Source organism: Lithobates pipiens, unplaced genomic scaffold (genome assembly GCF_037356315.1).
Source record: "Lithobates pipiens isolate NorthernLeopardFrog02 unplaced genomic scaffold, aLitPip1_a1.2 Scaffold_16, whole genome shotgun sequence".
NCBI classification, from domain to species: Eukaryota; Metazoa; Chordata; class Amphibia; order Anura; family Ranidae; genus Lithobates; species Lithobates pipiens.
Window position 1 is genome coordinate 618,467,489 of NW_027507748.1, and position 21,385 is coordinate 618,488,873.

The 21,385-nt window shown below is 43.3% G+C and overlaps 1 protein-coding gene across 2 annotated transcripts in view; it reads right to left on the reverse strand.

The window, feature by feature from the left end:
• KATNAL1 (katanin catalytic subunit A1 like 1) overlaps positions 1 to 21,385 on the reverse strand; it is a 179,200-nt gene that overhangs the window by 124,636 nt on the left and 33,179 nt on the right. For both annotated transcript variants that reach the window (XM_077484086.1, XM_077484085.1), the window contains exons 3-4: positions 17,181 to 17,341; positions 2,242 to 2,407 (exon numbers count right to left, since the gene is read on the reverse strand). In XM_077484086.1, the coding sequence (XP_077340212.1) occupies positions 2,242 to 2,407; positions 17,181 to 17,341 (327 nt within the window). The remainder of the gene's footprint in view (positions 1 to 2,241; positions 2,408 to 17,180; positions 17,342 to 21,385) is intronic.

The window sequence follows — 21,385 nt, forward strand, 5'->3', positions numbered from 1 at the left end:
TTTAAAGAATCTGCATTGGTGTTTTACATATCTAAAGCAATGAATTTTAAGTGGAGTTCATACTGGCATTAAGAGCAGGCGTTTGAAAGGTGTTAAAAAGGCCCCTCAAATGCCTATGCACAAGATACAATAAACAGCACGTGGTGCTGTTCACACAAAGTCGAAGCCTCATGTCAAGTCAGGAGGTGTTTGAAACCTTTCAACACCTCCCATTCAAGTCTATGGTGACGCCTTGCAAATGCTCTGGCAGGCAGTTTAGGGGCAATTGCGAGGTGTTTAGATTAGTTCATTTATGGTAATTGGACAGGCGTTTGTGGAGCAGCTTTAACACTCGTCAAATGCTTCATAACTGCCCATAGGGCATTTGGGGAGCATTTTTAACTCCTCATTTAAGCTTGTAAAACACCTGTCTAATGCCCATACTAAAGCTCATTGATGCCTGTCTGACGTCCATACTAATGCCATACAGGAGTGTTTGTTGAGCGTTAGATATTTAGTCAAGTGGGAACAAGCCCTTACAGTATGCAAGCTCTGTGTCTTAGGGCTCTTTCACAAAAGCAGCAATCTCTACCCTCCTTTAAAAAGTAAGGTATTTGTAAATCCCAAGGTGGATTTTGTATTGAAGTACTGTGCCGCAACTGCAAGCCAAGTGGTGTGGTTCCATTAACCTCAATGGGATAGTCTGTTTGTCAAACTCTGCCAGTCAGGTTAAATTGAATGTGGCCACAAAGCTTGTACTACATCATCTGGCTGAAAAGTCAGGATTTAGGTGGGTGATCGGGGGAGCATTAAAAACAGGAAGCTGATCCACTTTGCCTTTTATTCTGTGTACACACAATCAGATTTTCCGACAAATGTTGGATGTGAGCTTATTAACGGAAAGTCTGATCGTGTGTATGCTCCATCGAACATTTGTCTGACTTTCCACCGACAAATATTGGCTAGGTTCTCAAATTTTCCGCCAACAAATGTTTGTTGTCGGATATTCCGTTCGTGTGTACACAAGTCCGTCGCACAAAAGTCCACGCATGCTCGGAATCAAGCCGGAAGCGCTCAGTCTTGTAAAACTAGCGTTCGTAATAGAGATATCACGTGCGTCTTGTATGTCACTACGTTTGTAATTGTAGGCCAACATTTGTGTGACCGTGCGTAAACAAGACAAGTTGGAGCCAACAACCTTTGAACAAAAATCCACGGTTTTGTTGTCGGAAAGTCAAATAGTGTGTATGGTGCATTACAGTTTTTGAAAAGTAACAATATGCACACATTTTTTTTTTTTTAAGGGTTTTTTTTTCTATATTTTCTTTTTCATGCTTTACAAAAATCTATACAAACAGATATATGCCCACATTCAGGCCATCAATATTTTCTTATAACTTTTCTATTGGTTCTTTAATTACTCCATTCCCTTTCTTTCCCTTCTCCCTCCCCCTCCCCACCCACCCTTTACTATCCTATAGTGTATTTTAGTAGAGTCTACTTATTTATTTCAGGGGGCTTCCTACTTTCATCCTGCTCTTTACCTTATATGGGATAACCCATCCTCTCCATCCAGGGTTTCCACATTCTTACAAATTCCTTAAAGTTCCCTCTTTTTGTGTATACTACCTTTTCCCTGCATACCGTTTCTGTTATTGTGTTGATCCATTCTTTTACTGAGGGGGGTTTCTTTGCTTGCCACCTCTGGACTATTATTTTCCCGGCCTGGAAGAGGCATCTTATCACTACTTTGGTTTTATTTGTTGTACGACATATTTCCTTGCCCAGTCCCAGAATACACAACCTTGGGTCCATTTCTAACTTAATATCGTATATTATATTTTAGGTATTGAGAACTCTGGTCCACTATCGTAATAATTTCGGACATCTCCATGCCATATGTAGCAAGTTCCCTGTATCCTGGCATCTTGGATAGTTGGCATCAATTCTCCGCCCAAACTGGAATAGTCTCTTAGGGGTGTAATATGCTCTGTGTATTAGCATCAGACCTGAAATTTTCTGTGCAGGGGATACCGATACCAAGTGCCCCCTCTCTAATACCTTCCTTCATTGCTCTTCCATAATTTCCCCTAGATCTTCTTTCCATTTTCCCCTACTCTTGAGGAGTTCTGGTCCTTCAATACTTCCACTACATATATATGGGTATATTTCCGATATAAATTGTTTTGTTGTTGAAAAGTCCAATCGTGTGTATGGTGCATTACAGTTTTTGAAAAGTAATATAATATGCACAATTTTTACCTTGTCATCTTTTGCCCTGCCTCTGGCATCCCTGTCTCGGTTTGAGGGTTTCTCGTTCTTTGAAATTGGATGGGCTCTGCCCACTGGACCATGAGCTTGTATTGCTGGAGACTCTTTCCGCAAAGGCTTTACATCCCTGTTGGGTCTTCTAACTTGTGGAGGAGCCCTGAAGAGACAACACAGACATGTTATTTTTATCTAGCTCTCACAACAATATTTTTTTTTACACTAATAATCTTGTGTAAGCACCAACAATCAAAATTAAAGCTGGTTCTTATGAATGCACAACTAGAGTGTCAGCTAAACCTTTTTTCCTAGGTTTGGATAGCGTGGAGAATGGTTTTAACCTCTTACAGGTGTTTACCATCCCTGTTGAAGAGCTATCCCCTCACTTCCTATCTCAATCCCAGAAGTTAATGGTATAGAAAGTGAGAGAAATGGAACCACTGAGCTCCTGAACACGAACACACTTTTTATTGTCCGTTCCTGAATTACACTTCTCCATTCTTGGGTAACAGGTAAACATGTAAAATTTAGTTCTGCACCATTGCAACTGCAGGTATTGAAATGCTGGATATTTTTTTTATTTTTTTTTTATCCTACATTACCCATTTAACCTCCGGAAAATGTACCCCCCTTCATGACCAGGCCATTTTCTGTATTACTTTAACTGACAACTGCACAGTCAAACTGTACCAAAATAAAATGTATGTCATTTTTTTTTCCCACAAATAGAGTTTTCTTTTAGAAGTATTTGATCACCACTGCATTTATTTTTTACGCTATAAACAAAAAAAGCGACCGACAGTTTAAAAAAAAAAAAAAAATGAATCAAATTTCTTTAGAAATTAGGCCAATGTGTATTCTGCTATGTGTTTTTTGGTAAAAAAAAATCCCAATAAGCATATATTGGCTGGTTTACAGGAACATTATAGCATCTACAAAACTATAGTATATATTTATGAAATTTGTATTTATTTTATACTAGTAATGGCGGCAATTAGTGACTTATAGCGCGATATTGCGGTGGACCATCGGACACTCAAAGGGTTAACTGTGTGCCTAGACAGTGTTTTTGAGTACTGTGTTAGGTGCTTTTACTAAGGCAAGATATGGATTTTGTTCCCTGCTTTGCAGGAACACACATTCCATCTCTTCTCCCTGTCAGACCAGAGATATGTCTCGTTTACATAGGCAGATCCCTGTTCTGTGTATTTTACTGAAAAACGGCGGGTGCCAGTGGACATCCAGAAGCGACCAGTAGGCAGAAGTGCAGAATTACACACACACACATATATTTACACACACACACACACACACACACACACACACACACACACACACATACATATATATATATATATACACACACACACACACATATACACACACACACACACACACACACACATACTGCTACTGGGCAGTCTTTAAGTGGGTAATGAGGTGCCACTGCAGACCAGGGGTGTCCAACATGCGGTCCAAGTTGGCTATGAATGTGGCACAACACAAAATCGTATAAATACTTAAAAATGTTGATTTTCTGGGTTATGTTTTGTAACAGGGTCTCTTTACTGGGCTTTTACAAGTTATTTTCCTAAAGAAAAACATTGCTCTCTTTACAATCAAGCCTTATTCATTTCATCAGTTTTGGGCAGCACCTATATTTCTGAGCTACTAGTATCAAGGATGAAGTACATGAAGGGAAAAATATCTGATGGATAATTCATTGAGAATTGCTACTACAGTGTCCAGTGTCAAATATATTGCACTAGTTTTATGTTGCCTTTTTTTATTGAATTTTTTATAGAATTTTCAAAAAAGAAAGAAATATAAGGCAAACACCACATAATATATTATACAGTACAAGATACATAGTTCACTGTCATTATTTAGAAGGTTCCATATGTTGCCCTCTTTTACAATAAAAAAAAAATATTTTTTTAACAGCTTACCTGTAAAATCCTTTTTCTTGGAGTGCATCACGGGACACAGAGCACCATAGTAATTACTATGTGGGTTATAGACCATCTTCAGGTGATGGACACTGGTACACCCTAAACAGGAAGTTGCCTCACTATAAAACCCCTCCCATATCGGGAACAGCTCAGTTTTTGTAGCAAAGCAATACACCCCAGAAGAAGAGGGGTGGGACCTCTGTGTCCCCGTGATGTACTCCAAGAAAAGGCTTTTACAAGTAAGCGGTTATAAAAATCCTATTTTCTTTATTATACATTAGGGGACACAGAGCACCATAGTAATTACTATGTGGGACATCCCATAGCCATGCTATTTGAGGGGAGGGAGACACAACCCGTAGGGTGTCAACAGACTTGAGAATTCTACTGCTGCCTGCGGCACACTACACCCAAAGGCAATATCCTCATGCCCTTTTTTACATCCGCTTGATACAATTTGGTGAATGTATGGACTGCAGACCAATTTGGGGCCTTGCAGATCTGAGCCATGGAGGCTTGTGATGCACTGCCCCAGAAGCACTAACTGCTCTAGTAGAGTGCACTTTGACATGAAAAGGTGAAGCTTTACCTTTTAACCATTAAGCCTGAATTATAACTTGCCAAATTCACTTAGCAATAGTGGATTTTGACGCTGCCTGTCCCTTCCTAGGACCCTCTCGCAGTATAATAAAAACATCAATCTTTCAGACCTGAGCAGTCGTCTCTACCCTAGAACTTGGTTTTGCAAAAAAACAATGGTAGGACAATATATTGGTTAGGTGAAAACCTAAAACCGCCTTAATAATTAAATATGGCTTCTTTACAGGAAAGAACAGCCAACTCCGATACCCTTTTGCAGAGGGTATAGCAACCCGAAACACTATTTCCCTTGTTAGAAGGACCAAGGGAGTATGCTGCAATGCAGGGGTGCCCAACCTTTTGAAGAGCGAGGGTTCCTTAAGCGACTTGGTAACCGGTCGCGGGCCACAATGAGCAGGCGGATGACAAGTCCGTGCAGAGCAGACACAGCCCACTCTACTCTATGGGTCCTTCTATCCACCCTAGGGATAGAAGGAGATTGATCCCCTTTTTTTTTGCAAATCAGAATGGAGGTAGGCAGGTGTGAAAAGACCCAAATCTGTTTACATCTGCCGTTTCGTAGAGGTGAATGGAGGGTCCGATTGAGTTGGACCGATTGTGTGAAAGGGGCCTTTCACACAAATGCAGCGCAGTGCACCTGTGTCTTTCCTGCCGGTTAGCTACATTTTGCCATAGACTGCTATTATATCCTGCAGGTGTGGTGCACTTTCTGAAAGCTCACCAAACCCACAGGTAATAACAGAAGTCTATGCCTCAGTGCAGGTAACCTGAAGGTGCACTGTACCTGCGGATCAGTTTGAAAGCAGCCCAGTAACCACTGCGCAGATATGCCCATATATACACTGCAATTTTAGTAATAAACTGACCTTTAATAACAGTCTTCCATTCAGGTATTGCCTGCTGTTGCTGTCCCCGGCAGAGTGCATTTGGCATCACTCCGCCTGTGGCAAGAGACGGCGCCATACAGGAAGCTTATACAGCTCTGCTCCACAGCTGCTTGCTTTGCCGGCTTCATTAACACAGATGCTCTGGGATGGCGGGTCTGCAACCCATGATCTGGGCTTGCCAATCTGCCATCCCACAGAAGGAGGTCGCGGGCCACATCAGAGGGTTCCGCGGGCCACTGGTTGGGCACCCCTTCTGTAACGGTTCAAAGTTCAAGTCCCAAGGGTTCAAGGGTGGTTTAAATGGCAGAATAAGCCATTTTACCCCTTGTAAAAAAAACCTGGACCAAAGAATGCGAAGCCCCTTAATGGTATTCACGGCTAGCTTCATTTGTACTTGTACTTGTAGGAAAAAAAAACAAGAATTCTACCTAGGTTATATTTCCGAGGGTGCCAACCCTTGTATTCACACCAGGAAACATCAGCCCTCCAAAGTTTATAATATATGACTCTGGAAGCTGGCTTCATTAATGAAGGTAGAAATCACTGACCCGGACAGACTATGTCTCTTCAGAATGTGGGCTTCAAATAGCCAAACCTTCAAACTTAGAGTTTGTAAGGTAGAATGGAATATTGTCCCCTGTGAGAGTAGGTCTGGCCATAGTGGAAGGGACCATGGATCCTCCACCGCCATCTTTTTACGATTTCTGCATAGCAGGACCTTCTAGGCCATGCTGGAGTTACAAGAATTACCGGCTATCTTTCCAGCTTGATCCTGCAAAGAAGCCATGGCAGCAACTAAATAGAGAAAAAAGCCTAACTCAGTTAAAACTGACCCCATGGGGTCATCACACATCTGTATCGCTTGCGAGTGGATCACTTGTCCTTGACATAAAGTTGACCAACTACATGTTGAACTTGGATGCCAAAAGACCTACGTCCCGGATCCCCCATCTTTGGCATATAGCCAGAAAGATTTTGGAGCGAAGGGACCACTCCCCTGGGAACAACTGCTGGTGACTCACATAGTCCGCCTGCCAATTCTTTATTTCCGGAATGAATACTGCCGATAGGCAAGGAAAATCCTTTTCCACCCAAGTTAGAATATGGTCCACCACTCTGAGTTGCATGACCCTTAGTGCCCCTTGCCGATTGATATAGGCCACAGCTGTGGCATTGTCAGATTGGATCCTGACAAGACAATACCAGAACCTGAATGTTCAGGGCTTCAGAGCCAGAAGCGCTGCCCAAATCTCTAGGATGTTGATGAGCAAGGCTTTTTCGGTTCTAGACCACTGTCCCTGGACAGTTGTCTTTTCCAGTACTGCTCCCCAACCTGAAAGGTTGGCATCTGTCGTTACCACTTTCCAGGTAACTGGTATGAAGATTTTTCCCCTGCAGATTCCCGGATACCGAGCACCAACTGATCCTCTGGTACACCTTTGGGGACAGCCGCATTGGCAAATCTAGAGCTTGAACTGTTTTGTTCTATGCAGACAGGATACTTTTTGTAACCGTCTCGAATGGAACTGGGCATAGGGAACCGCTTCAAATGAAGCCACCATCTTTCCCAAAAACCTCATACAAAGGCGACTGGAGGGATCTCTTTTCGACCTGACCATCTGCACCAGCTCTCTTATGGTGACGATCTTTGCCTGAGGCAAGAACACCTTTTTCTGGGCTGTGTCTATGATCATACCCAAGTACTCCAGGATTTTCAGTGGTTTTAAAGGAAGACTTCTCTAGTTTGAGAATTCAACCCAGATTTTTCAGGTATTTGATAATGCACACGCTTTACTCCAAACGAGACACCGACTGGTCTATTAACAATAGATTGTCTAGGTATGCCAAGACTGTTATGCCCTATGCCCTTAACCTGGCTAGAGGTAGGACCAGAACTTGTAAACACCAGGGATGCTGTAGCTAGGCCGAAGGGCAAGGCTACAGACTAAAAATGCTGCCGTTCTATCTTGAACCGCAGAACCCCTTGGTGAGAGAAATATAGGGACATGCAGAGATGCATCCCTGATGTCGATAGACGCTGGAAGTTCTCCTCCTTGTAGGATAGAAACCACTGACCTGATCGACTTCATGCGAAGGGAGCGGATCTTCAGGATTTAGATTCTTTAGATCTAGAATGGGTCTGACAGCTCCATTCGGTTTTGGTACCGTAAAGAGGTTTGAATAAAACCCCAAACCTTGCTCTTCTTTGGGGATTTGTATGATCCCCCCTGAGCCAGTAAATCGGTCTAGTGCCTGAAACAGAGATTGTCTTTTCCCTGGATCTTTGGGAACGTTTGACCTCAGAAAATAACGAGATGGTGAAAACTCCCAAAATTCTAGTTTGTACCCTAGAGACACCGTGGAGATGACCCATCTGTCCTGAATTTCCTCTTGCCAGACTTCTGGGTATTGCAGAAGTCTTCCCCCGACCCTGGTGATGGGGGGGTGGGGGTGTCCCTTCATAATGAGGCTTTAGAATTCTGTTTTGCAGGTTTCCACCCCCAGGACTTCTTTTCTGCCTGAGCCTGACCCTGAGGTTTTCTTTCTTAGAGTTTAACAGCAGAGGCCATGGCCACTGCCTAGAGGCAGATGCCCCTGGCACAGGAGAAAGAGCTTGCTTAAATTAAGTGTGTGTATTCTGGCAAAAGAGTACTTTCCCACTGAAAATTGTTTGGATGTATTTGTCCAAATCATCCCCCAAATAGCCAATGCCCATGAAAGGAAAACCAGTCAGGAGCTTTTTGCATGGTGCTCCGGCTGACCACTTTTTTAACCACAGGATTCTACGCATGTGTACTAGCACAAGCGAAAGGCGGGACACCTGGAGAATAGAATCTTTAATGGCGTCTATGGCAAACATAATGCTCTTGGTAGTTGGGCCAAATCCCGGGCTTGTTGTGCAGGAACCTCTTTAAGGGCCTGTCTATACTGATCCTTTAGGGATTGACAGATGCCTATTGCAGCGACTGCGGACTGAGGAACCACACCTGCTAAAGACAAAAAGGATTTTAAAAGGAATTTCCAACCTTTTGTCTGTTGGATCCATAAGCACTTGTGCATTGTCGACTGACAAATTAGACTTTTATTCACACTGGAAATCGCAGCGTCAACTGCTGGTATAATCAATTTTTTTGGTGAATTTCTCCTCCATGGGATAGAGAACTGAGAATCTCTTTGGAGGGAGAAAATGCTTATCCGGGTGATCCCATTTAGCATAAATAAGCTGTTCTAGTAATGCATGGACAGAAAACGCATGCAAAGGCTGTGAGGGTTTTAAGAAACCCAAGGAAGAAACTGAACTTTCAGCTGACTCCATTAGGGGTAGCGTGAAAGTGTAATGAACCATCTCCGTAAGAGATTGTACCAGCAAATTCTCAGATTGCGAGGCTGAAAAGGGTTCATCTACCGTTGTTTCCTCCGCAGAAGAGTAATAGGTTTGTCTTTCCTCCTGATCGCTTGAGGGTAATACCTCATCTTCTACCCACAGATCCCCTTGCAAAGGGTCTAAGGTGGGGGAGGGGGATCTAACACGCTTCCTATCTATTTGGATGGAGTATGCGATGAAAGCCGCTAATCTTCCCTCTAGGCTTTACAGGGCTGAGGAAAATGCATCTTCAGTCACATATGCAGGGGCTGAGATGTGAGAAGCAGCTGCACCACCAATTTGTTCCAATGACTCACCCTGGCTTGCCCCAACTGGTATTTCAGGCGAGGATGCAGTGTGGAGGCACGGCTGGAGTTCTCAGCGCCTGGGGTTGAAATCTTTGATACCTTTTATGAGGTTTTTGTGGTGTCTTTTTTGGCAGACATAGTCCTAAGCACAAAGAGCAGAGGAACTATTTAAATGCACAAATCGCTGAACAATAGTCTGATAGAATAATGCCGCTATACAAGTTCAGTCAAGTGCTGGAAAAAAATGCCCTTCCTTATTAAGAATGCCTGTTTTTTGCACCCTTATATGCCCCACTGCTCCTCTGTCCAAAGTCTAGCCAGTTTGCTTTCTCCTTGCTGTACAGCAGAGGAGAGACACCTCCAAGCAATATCTCCTCTCTGCGCTTGCGCCATGTGTCCTTGTGGACATTTATGTCCCACACTCCCACACACAGCGTGGCACCTAGGCCCCGTCCCCTCCATACAACCCGCCCCCACCTTTCGTTTGAATTTTCAAACGTTCCCACGCGGGCAGCCTTCAGGTCCTGCAGACCCAACATGAGGGGGGGGGGGGCGCAGAGGGGAGTAAAACCACGGGGGGGGGGGAGAAATGCAGGATGGCAGAGCTCTTACCTGCAAGAGGAATCCCCACTGTTCAAGCTGCTGCTGTCACACAGGGACTGACACTGAGCTGAAGTGAAGACAACAGAAAAGGTATGTGCATACACTGTCTAGTGGAGGATTTAAGGCATGACAACATTTTTCCCTTAAGGAAGAAAAATCATAGGTGGACCTTTTCAGTTCCTGTGCTTCTTTCCTTACCTTATCCTCGCCGCAGCATACTGCTGAAGTCAGACAGATCCAAACTTCACCCATCACGGCGGGCTGCATTTAGCAAACCTTCAAGGACTGGGTCCCTTTTTATTGGGTTTCCACTCCCTTTGACCTGTAAAAGCACCCAGCCAGCAAATACTTTAGCTAATGTAGCATGACCTAAGCTCTCGGTCTCGGGGTCCAGCCCTGCGAAGAGAGGCGTTACAGGCAAAACCTTGTGCTGCAGATACAAGGCCTGGGTACCATCCAATTTGGCCTCAGTGGCACTTTGGATGGATCCAGTCTATGGAGGCTATTTCAATTTTAAATTTAAATCCAGCAAAGATCCCTTCTGGAGCTCCTCAGAGCACATCTTCTCTTGTGACCAACACCTTAGACACTGGCGAAAAAACTGAGGTGTTCCCGGTATGGGAAGGGTTATATAGGGAAGTAACTTCCTGTTTAGGGTGTGCCAGTGTCCATCACCTGAAGGTGGTCTATAACTCACATAGTAATTACTATGGTGCTCTGTGTCCCGTGATGTACGGTAAAGAAAATATGATTTTTCTTTTTACTCCGATAGATACATTATCTATATCAGTGATCATTAACTTGTGATCTGCCCGACTTTTTCTGCTCATCAGCTTTCCTTATTGTTAGTGTTTTTTTATATGTGGCCCAAGACAATTCTTTCTTCCAATGTGGCCCAGGAAGGTCAAAAGATTGGACACCCCTGTGTTAGACTATAGCAACATTACAGCCCCAATATTTAGCTGGTAATATTGGCTTTTTCCCGTGGATGGAGAAATGGATTCCAGAAGGGATATGTGGTGGCGCTGACGAGGTTGGGTCTTGCCGGTCAATAAACGGGCTCTGGCAACTAATTGAACAGCCCCCTTAACCTATTTATTTAACATCATTTAAAGACAGATATTTTTTTGGCTGCATGATGATGCAAAACAGACCAAAAGATCAATGCTAACATTTTTGCATACAACATATATACACAAACTGATGTGCAATTATGTATATAAATGTTACCTCCGGTATTATGTTTATCCCATACTACCTTAATGGAAAATAGAACAAATAGAATGACTATAAAAAATAAATAAAAAATAAGATGGATTGCTTTAGCTGTCTGAAGACCAAATGCTGTAAAAAAACAAGATGAGCTGTTTTTGCCAGTAACTTTGTCCACATGTCAATGCCAGACAAATGATGTCTTTACAGCAGAATCTAATATTAAATGCGTCTGTCTCATAGCTCCGCAACAACACGCTGCTTTTAAATAAAAGGTGGCAGAATGTAGCTCTGAGACAGATTACACCACCGTGGATGGAATCATTCAGCTACCAGACATATTGAAAATAAAACAGACTAACCAAGAGACAATTCATAAAAATATCCCTCTGAGCAGATGTAACAATCCTACAAGCAAATGGAGATATTATTGATTGCACAAAACCACCAAATGAAGCTTTTGCAAGGAAATGCATGTCAGAAAAAAAAGACAGCGTCCACAGTAAATAGCTTTAGGTATTTATTACAAGGTCAAACCGATCGAAGATTCATCTGAAGCATGGTTTCAGCAAGCAGACTGTGAAAGCTTTGCAGATAGATAATGATGGATTTTGGGGTTTGTGAATGGTGGACATAATGATAGCATTGACATGTTCAATATAAATTAAATGATGAAATCATAAAAGTGGTTTGCAATCTTAAAGTGGAATTAACCTGCCCTAAAATGTGCCTTACGTAACAGCACTTGTACAAAAGGATCTCTCCTCTATGCTGCAGCAACCCATGCCAGCTTTAAGACTGAGCATTAAACAATCATATGACCAATGACCACTGATCAGACAGATCTCAGGCTTCTCAGAGCAGAGTCTGTCAGCCACTGCTCTCTGCTCTGCTTCTTCAGCACTCACTGAAACGCCAAGCTAGGGAGACGTGGGCACAGCTGGCTTTGGCTCTCAGCTTCGTGCTGAAAGGCAGAGTCAGCTGTCAATCAGACCCACCATCAGGTGACTCTGGGTCACAGGAGCACAACAATAAATATACTCCTTGGACCCTACATGAGAGAAGTATGGCCAAATAGGTTTGGCCATACTTCTCTTTTAAAACTGAGGCATCTTTGAAAAGAAGTGTTATCAGTCTGGGATTAAATAAGTGTTAGATGCCTATTGATTTAGATGGGCTTGATTGATGAAACCTTGAGCAAGTAAGCCTCACTCAGAGTTATGCTGTAGAGCAGGGGCTCTCAATCTCTTGAAGAGCGAGGGCCACTTAAAGAGGAAGTAAACCCTGACGGGTTTACTTCCTCTTTGATTCCCTGCAAACGTAAAGCATAATGGACTACTATGCATCGCATAGTAGTCCATTATGTGTCACTTACCTGACACAGGAGCCAGCGAAGTCATCGCTGTCCCCTTGTGTAAGGAGCCTCCATCTTCTTGGTGGGTCTCGCTGCTCCGGCGCTGTCATTCGGTAGAGCCGCGATGACGTCACTCCCGCGCATGCGCACGGGAGCCGTCACTCGCGGCATATTGCCATTAACTGCGGCGCACTCAGTGCGCATGCGCGCCGCTGTCTGCGGCGCATGCGCCGTAGACAGCGGTGCCTGTCTTTCGGCAAATATCTTCTAAACCGTGTAGGTTTATGAGATATTTCTTGGACCTACAGGTAAGCCTTAATCTAGGCCTACCTGTAGGTCAAAGTGGTTTGTAAGGGTTTACAACCACTTTAAGTGATTTGGTAACGGGTCGTTGGCCATAATGAAATTAAATAGTTCAAAATGAAAAAAGATTGAAATTTATGAATAGCCTAATGAAGACATTAAAATACAAAATCAGGATCATCATTTCCGTGGGACCAATCCCCATTGGATGTTTACCTACTGTTTAATCAAAATAACAAGAAGAAAGACTAGATGACACTAGTGTAAACACCGACTTTGGTAACTTTTTACAAGTACTTTAGGGGGTTGATTTCATAAGCCTGGGTTCACACATGTCTGACTGCAGTTTGCAGTCTGGAGTCCGGTGCGGTTTTGTTCAACAGTTTAGGTGTTATTCAGGTCCAAATTTTTTATTGAATTTGTACCTAAACCAGACCCAAGATCGCACAGGACCCTTTTTAAAAAACAGACCACAGCCGCCCCGGATATGTGTGAACCGGCTCCACTGAAAGCCGGTCCGATTAACATGTTATGAAAATTGGATGTGATTAAAAAAATCCAATTCGCATTTATGTGAACCAAGCCTACAACCTGGAGAGTGCAAAATCTGGTGCAGCTGTGCATAGTAGCCAATCAGCTTCCAGTTTTTTTTTTTTGTCAAAGCTTAACTAAACAAGTTGAAGTTAGAAGACGATTGGCTACCATGCACCAGATTTTTCACTCTCTAGTTTTAGTAAATCAACCCCTATATCAATTTCAGTGGCTGCAGGAGGAAAGTGAAAAAAGGGATTGGTTTCTATATATGCCACCCCCACCTCCCATTCCATCCAACTGTAAAACAGAATGTGACAAGGAGGCTGCATGGGTCCCCTGGAGCATGGGGCAGAGTCGCCAATGCAACTCCTGACACTACACTAGTGGTTGGGGGTGTATGGTAAAAACGTCTTAACTATGGGGTTTTACTGCCCCCTTCAACCACAAATGAAAACAAGCCCTTACTGTCCCGAGTCCCCTTAGAAGGCTGCTTTCACATTGATGAATTGTGATTTACCCACACCACGGGTGCAATGCAGCACATGTGCAGCTTTCCTGCGGGCTATCTGCGCTTTGCCATAGACTTCTATTATATCTTGTGGGTGTGGTGCACTTTCTGTAAATGCACCAAACCTGCAGGGCATAGTAGAAGTCTATGGCTCAGTGCAGCTAACCATCAGGAAAGCCAATCCGTGTGAAAGCACCCTAATTGTTGTTAACTCTTTTATAGGTGCCAATATGCCCATTGCAAAAGAGCAGTGTATGTGTTGTTTAATACACTGACCCTTTTCCTCTCCCAGCTTCTGCTGCATCACTCTCCAAGCTGCTAGAAAGGTCCCAGGCGAAGTGCATATGGTATCACTCTGCATGGGACAGGAGGCAGCGTTATAAAGGAAGCATCAGCTTATACAGCTCCTGCTCCCCACGTGGCAATTTGCTTCTCTGGCTGCTCGCACCGTCTTGATGCACCCAGATGCTCTTGGATGGCGAGTCGGTAACCCATTGATCGCGATCCAGGCTTGCCAACCCGCCATCCCAGAGCATGGATATGCGCTTCTCTGGTTTGAGGTTGTGGTCCACATCAGAGTGCTTTGTGGGCCACATGTGACCCGTGGATCACGAGTTGGACGTCCCTGCTGTAGAGACACCAATTTTGTATTTTATATACATGTAGAGTTCCATTTTAAACTGGTCTTTGCTTCAACCACATTCTCATGGGTACATAGAGATAGCAGTCAGTATATAAAAGCTTATGTTAGCTGTACAATAAAACAAGAAAATTACTCACAGCCATCTCAAGTGTAAGGTCATTTTTCTTTATTTATTTTTTTTTTTTAAATACACCAGTTTCTACTTTCTGCTCCTAGAAGTTAAATAGTGTTACCATGTGTGTCCATGCACACTACTTTAGGCTATTATCTTTTTTTGAGCTTCAGCATCAAGGAGCAGGGGGAAAAAATTGTTTTTGTAGAGTTTCCTAGAGCGTTTTTACAGCAGAAACCCTGACTGAGCAAAATTGTGTTTACTATTGCACTGTGTATCATGAATAATTAAATTTTTTTTAAATATAAATTTTGCTTATCCTTTGTTGTATCTCAGTGCTGCACATTCCCTATTATTCAGTGCTGCACATCCCATATTCTCTTATCAGCTACTTCCTGTCCAGCGCACAGATCTTGTGCAAGAACAATTAAAAATGTATTTGCTATAAAAACAAATTGGCAACTCACAATTCGTTGCCAAAGAACAGTATGCCTTTTAGGCCAGGAGAAGGCAGTCAGTAGTAGCCCACTCTGTGACCAGTGGTGGGACTGGAGCACAGTTGTTGGTGGCTGTCAGTTTTCCCATCAGGACTTGCTAGAAAGAGCTCAGGGAAAGCAGCAATCTCGGTCTCCGGACCTCTGTCCAGGTGGAGGGCTACACGATGAGTTTTTAGCATATTCTCCTCTTTTTTTTAAGCCTTTAAGTAAATTTATTTTTATACCAAATAAATAAACCATTTTATTGCACAGGATCCGTTTCCTTTTCTTTTCATGTTCTTTTATTGTTTAAATAAAAGCTGCAGATTTTAAAATGTTGAAAATTACCTTTGAAGTTCCATTAAAAATGTTAAAGTAGTTGTAAACCCTTACAACACACTTTGACCTACATGTAAGCCTAGATTAAGGCTTACCTGTAGGTCCAAGAAATATCTCCTAAACCTACACGTTTAGGAGATATTTGCTGAAAGACAGGCACTGCTGTCTATGGCGCATGCGGCGGAGTAGCGAGACCCACCGAGAAGATGGATGCGCCGGACTACAGGGGACAGCAGTGACATCGCTGGCTCCTGTGTCAGGTAAGTGACACATAATGGACTACTATGTAATGCATAGTAGTTCACTATGTTTTACCTTTGCAGGGAATGAAAGAGGAAGCAAACTCATCAGGGTTTACTTCCTCTTTAAAGCATCCAGAGTTTGAAGATTGGTTTTATACATATTGTTTCTCAACCAGGATGGCGTGGCACCCTGGGGTGCCGTTTGGGTTTCCCAGGGTGCCTTGTGCATGAGAACCAGTTTGACCTCTATTAGCATCACGAGTTGGCATAATGCGGTGTGGGTCAGCTGCCAACACCATAACAACCAATGACACTCTAGGGCACATGTGTCAAACACAAGGCCCGTGGGCCAAATGTGGCCCAAGCCATTTAATGTGGCCCTTGCACCTCTCCTCCAGCTGCAGGAGCCCCTTCATCTCTACCCCGCCATGTCTCAGCAGCAGAGAGGAGGACTGAACTCCTCCACCAGATCCTATGCCTCTCTGTGCAGCCACAGAACCCCCTTGTCTCCTCTTCCCCTGGTCTCTGCATTCAGCAGACTCTGACAACGAATTCCAGCCCTCCTCTGGTCTTCCTCCAGCACCTGCATTTTCTGCTTTCCAGCTCTGCCCCCAGGTTCTTCCCAGCAGCAGCACAAGGTAAGGGGGTGCACTTTGATGTAAGGGAGGATAGAGGGACTCTTGACTTATGATGATGGGGGGCGGGGGGGGCTCTGAACATCCAATCTTACAGATACAACTGGCCCTTTGAGGGCAAACATAATGCTGATGCTGGCCGTGATGAAAATCAGTTTGACACCCCTGCTCTATGGCCAGGGCGCACTGCGTTATTTATTGCCATGGTGATAGTATCCGACTCAGCCACTCCATGGCAATGGATGACCTTGCTCCAGGGCAAAGCAACATACAGGGCAGCCACCAACATTTACAAGAGGACAGAAGTCTGTGTCCTCCAGTTTCTGCCATGCTGCTGGAGACAAAATCTAGGGCCCTTCTAAACTGATGAAGGGACTCTGTGGTTGGGGAATCTGTGATGCGAGGACCATGTGATTTGGGGGCTCTGTGATGGTGGGGACGTATGTATAGGGGGCTTCAAATGTAAAGCGAGGTCTCTGATGTGAAGGGGTGACCTCTACTGTGAAGTTAATTTCATCAAGTTGGTTGTTTGCACTGTCCCAGCCTCAGGTTTCCCATTGATCAGGAACACGTACAGTGTGAATGGGTCCTTAAGCCAGAACTCCTGCTCTGCGTGTTTATTGAAGGACCAAAATAGGTTTGTAAAGGATTACAGCTTTAGGAACTATAAGCACTCCTCATCATATCAAAAATATCACAATGCAAAACCTTTATGAGCAACAAGAGAACAGTTTTAATAGCAGGTTTTGAATTTGCAGATAGTTTTCTCCAGGATACATAGGTTAAAGGCAGCTAGACAGATGTTCTCAACATCTGAGATTCTCAATGCCAACATTACTTTCCACCATTATATACACTCACCTGTGTTCTGCTGGCACTGGTGGAGGCCAGACTGCTGGGTCCCTCGCCGGTTCATCTTGTAAAGCAACAGGGAAATCTGCAGGCTTTTCAATTTTAAAGGATTCTAATGTATTTACAATGATTTTCACTTGTTCATATTCTTCCACTAACTCTTGGCACACCTGCAAGAAGAAAACATAACATTACAAACATGTTCTTATCATGCCTTATCGGTGTTCTCCAAGTGCTTGCTTTCGCTTTTGATGATAATGGTAAAAAAGACAAATAGGAAGGGTGAATCTCCCCAACAATGGCGCAGAGAGCAATAAAAACTGACAGGTGTTCTAATCCATCTCCACTCTGTCCAAAACGTAAAAAAACGTAAAAAAAAAAAAAGTGTTTTTGCCTTTACTTACACATTAAGGCTGGGGTTCAATCTCAAAGTGGAAGTAAACTCCTTTGTGTGATTTTTACCTATACAGTGGTGTGAAAAAGTGTTTGCCCCCTTCCTCATTTCCTGTTCCTTTGCATGTTTGTCACACTTAAGTGTTTCGGAACATCAAACCAATTTAAACAATAGTCAAGGACAACACAAGTAAACACAAAATGCAATTTGTAAATGAAGGTGTTTATTATTAAAGGTGAAAAAAAATCCAAACCATCATGGCCCTGTGTGAAAAAGTGATTGCCCCCCTGTTAAAACATACTATAACTGTGGTTGTCCACACCTGAGTTCAATTTCTATAGCCACACCCAGGCCTGATTATTGCCACACCTGTTCACAATCAAGGCATCACTTAAATAGGAGCTGCTTGACACAGTAAGGTCCACCAGAAGATCCTTAAAAGCTACACATCATGCCGAGACCCAAAGAAATTCAGGAACAATTGAGAAAGAAAGTAATTGAGATCTATCAGTCTGGAAAGGGTTATAAAGCCATTTCCAAAGCTTTGGGAATCCAGCGAACCACAGTGAGAGCCATTATCCACAAATGGCGAAGACATGGAACAGTGGTGAACCTTCCCAGGAGTGGCCGGCCGCCCAAAATTACCCCAAGAGTGCAGCGACGACTCATCCAAGAGGTCACAAAAGACCCCACAACAACGTCCAAGGAACTGCAGGCCTCACTTGCCTCAGTTAAGGTCAGCGTTCATGCCTCCCCCATCAGGAAAAGACTGGGCAAAAATGGCCTGCATGGCAGAGTTCCAAGGAGAAAACCACTGCTGAGCAAAAAGAACATCAAAGCTCGTCTCAATTTCTCCACAACACATCTTGATGATCCCCAAGACTTTTGGGACAACATTCTGTGGACCGATGAGACAAAAGTGGAACTCTTTGGAAGGTGTGTGTCCAAGTATATCTGGCGTAGAAGGAACACTGCATTTCATAAAAAGAACATTATACCAACAGTAAAATATGGTGGTGGTAGTGTGATGGTCTGGGGCTGTTTTGCTGCTTCAGGACCTGGAAGACTTGCCGTGATAAAAGGAACTATGAATTCTGCTGTCTACCAAGAGACCCTGAAGGAGAATGTCCGACCATCTGTTCGTGTACTCAAGCTGAAACGAACTTGGGTTCTGCAGCAGGACAATGATCATAAACACACCAGCAAGTCCACCACCGAATGGCTGAAGAAAAACAAAATGAAGACTTTGGAGTGGCCTAGCCAAAGTCCTGACCTGAATCCTATTGAGATGTTGTGGTATGACCTTAAAAAGGCCGTTCATGCTCTAAAACCCTCTAATGTAACTGAATTAGGACAATTCTGCAAAGATGAGTGGGCCAAAATTCCTCCAGGACGCTGTAAAAGCCTCATTGCACGTTATCGCAAACGCTTGGTTGCAGTTGTTGCTGCTAAGGGTGGCCCAACCAGTTATTAGGTTTAGGGGGCAATCACTTTTTCACACAGGGCCATGATGGTTTGGATTTTTTTTCACCTTTAATAATAAACACCTTCATTTACAAATTGCATTTTGTGTTTACTTGTGTTGTCCTTGACTATTGTTTAAATTGGTTTGATGTTCCGAAACACTTAAGTGTGACAAACATGCAAAGGAACAGGAAATGAGGAAGGGGGCAAACACTTTTTCACACCACTGTAGGTACTGTACATATCTCCTAAACATACACTGTTTAGGAGATATTTACTTTAGATGCAGCCGGTGGCATCACTGGCGCATGTGTTCTGAAGGGACAGCATACCAGTGCCGTTCCGTCAGAGCCATGCTGTAAACAGCGACTCCCACAAGCATGCACGGCATTGACATCATTGTCATCTCCGCTATGCATACCACGAAAGCCCATGACCTCGCAAAGAAGACTGGTTGAAGATGGTCAAAGCAGTGACAGCGTGCCGCTGGAGGGCTTCATTTTCAGGTAAGTCTGTCATAATGTGCTGGTATGGGATGCATACTAGCACATTATTACCTTAACTGCGGTTTACTACTGCGTTAAGCCAAACATTGCAAAGATTTAAAGTGGTTGTAAAGCCTAAACATTTTTTACCTTTAGGAAGGCATGGTTTAGGTGGGTTGACTGGAAGGATACATTGAAGGAAGATGTAGATCTGAGAGTGGGGGTATAGGTACAACACACTGATATAAATTATGGGGCTGTAGAGTACTATACTCTATTTACCATTGCCTATGGTTTTATGCATAAAGTTATGATACCTGAGGGGGAAGGTGATGGGTGCTCTGGTCTTGCCGGGGCTCTGGGCCTTTGTGGGCAGGGAAGGGCATTCAGCTAATTTCCTCCTGTTGTTATCATTGAGGTACAAGTGTTGTTGGTTTAAAAAAAAAAAAGTTACTGGATTACAGGTTTGGATTAGTTTTTTTAAATAACAATGTACCTTTACAAACCTTTAAGCAAATGCACAAGTATGGCATATCTCAATATCTGTGGAACAGATGCAGGGAAGGTTCTCCAGGAAAAAAAAAGTCTACTAAAATTCACAGCATATTATTATTATTATACAGGATTTATATAGCACCAACAGTTTGCTCAGTGCTTTACAAAATGAAGGCAGGCATTACAGTTACAATACAATTTGGTACAAATGGAATCGGAGGGCCCAAGTTTCACTTTGAGAGAGGGCAGCTAGTAAGAGACATTATTGAAACGTTAAAAGAGTACATCCTGCCAGTTCATAAAATTCTTAACGCGGGGTGGATTTGGTAAAAAAAAAAAAAAAACGCAGTAAAAGGAAAACCTTTTAGACCCCTTTCACACTGAGGCAATTTTCAGACATTTTAGCGCTAGAAATAGCATTTGAAATCTGCCTCCCATTAATTTCAGTGTGTCTTTTTCACACCGGGGCAGTGCCCTTGCGAAATGTTAGGAAAAGTCCTGCAAGCAGCATCTTTGGGGCGGTTTGAGAGCGCTGTATTTAGCGCTCCCAAAGCGCCCTGCCCATTGAAATGAATGGGCAGTCCCATACAACTTGTGATATAGATCACTTCCAAGTAAGTGCTGCAAGAATGAACAAGTAGAAAAACACATTGACTATGGTGTATCCCACGCCATGGCTGTGGCTTCATGGCACAGACAGAGAGCAAGCTGGCAATACAGACTTACATTGAAGGATCCAATCCAATGCCCTCCACCCTGATGGATGCAGATGGGAACTTTTTAGTGCTATATGCTGTATATGCTCATGTCTGGTCTTCCTACAGGTGAGTGGCTTTCTATTTTTAAGATTTTTTTAAAATAAAATAATAGTGAGCACTATGTAGGTTCTCACGGTCTTTTAACATGTAAATACAGGAACAAAGTGCATATATACTGTATATTATCATATAAAATTAAAATGCAATTAAATCTGTGACAACCACTGCTAGCTGCACCCCTAAATGGATAATGATTAACCACCCAGTGTATAAGCAAACTAACATATATCCTTTGCAGCACTGTGACAAAAGGAAATTATATACCCAGGTGAACTATGAAGATTTGCATCGGGCATCTTCAGGAAACCTTCCAATTGGTTGAAACACATTGAGACGGGACTAGGATGCTGATGGCACAGTCGGTGACGTCACTTCCGGGTGTTTAGAATGCATGCTGGTTCCAGGCTTCGGAACAGTGGCGTTTCCATTCAGTATCCCATACGGCTGGAAATCCTGATTGCCCAGAGGGCACATGAATATACGAGTGCAAATCCTAGGAGGGGGCACTTTAATAAAGCCAAACACGAGTTCTTTACATACATCACTGAATAATCCGTA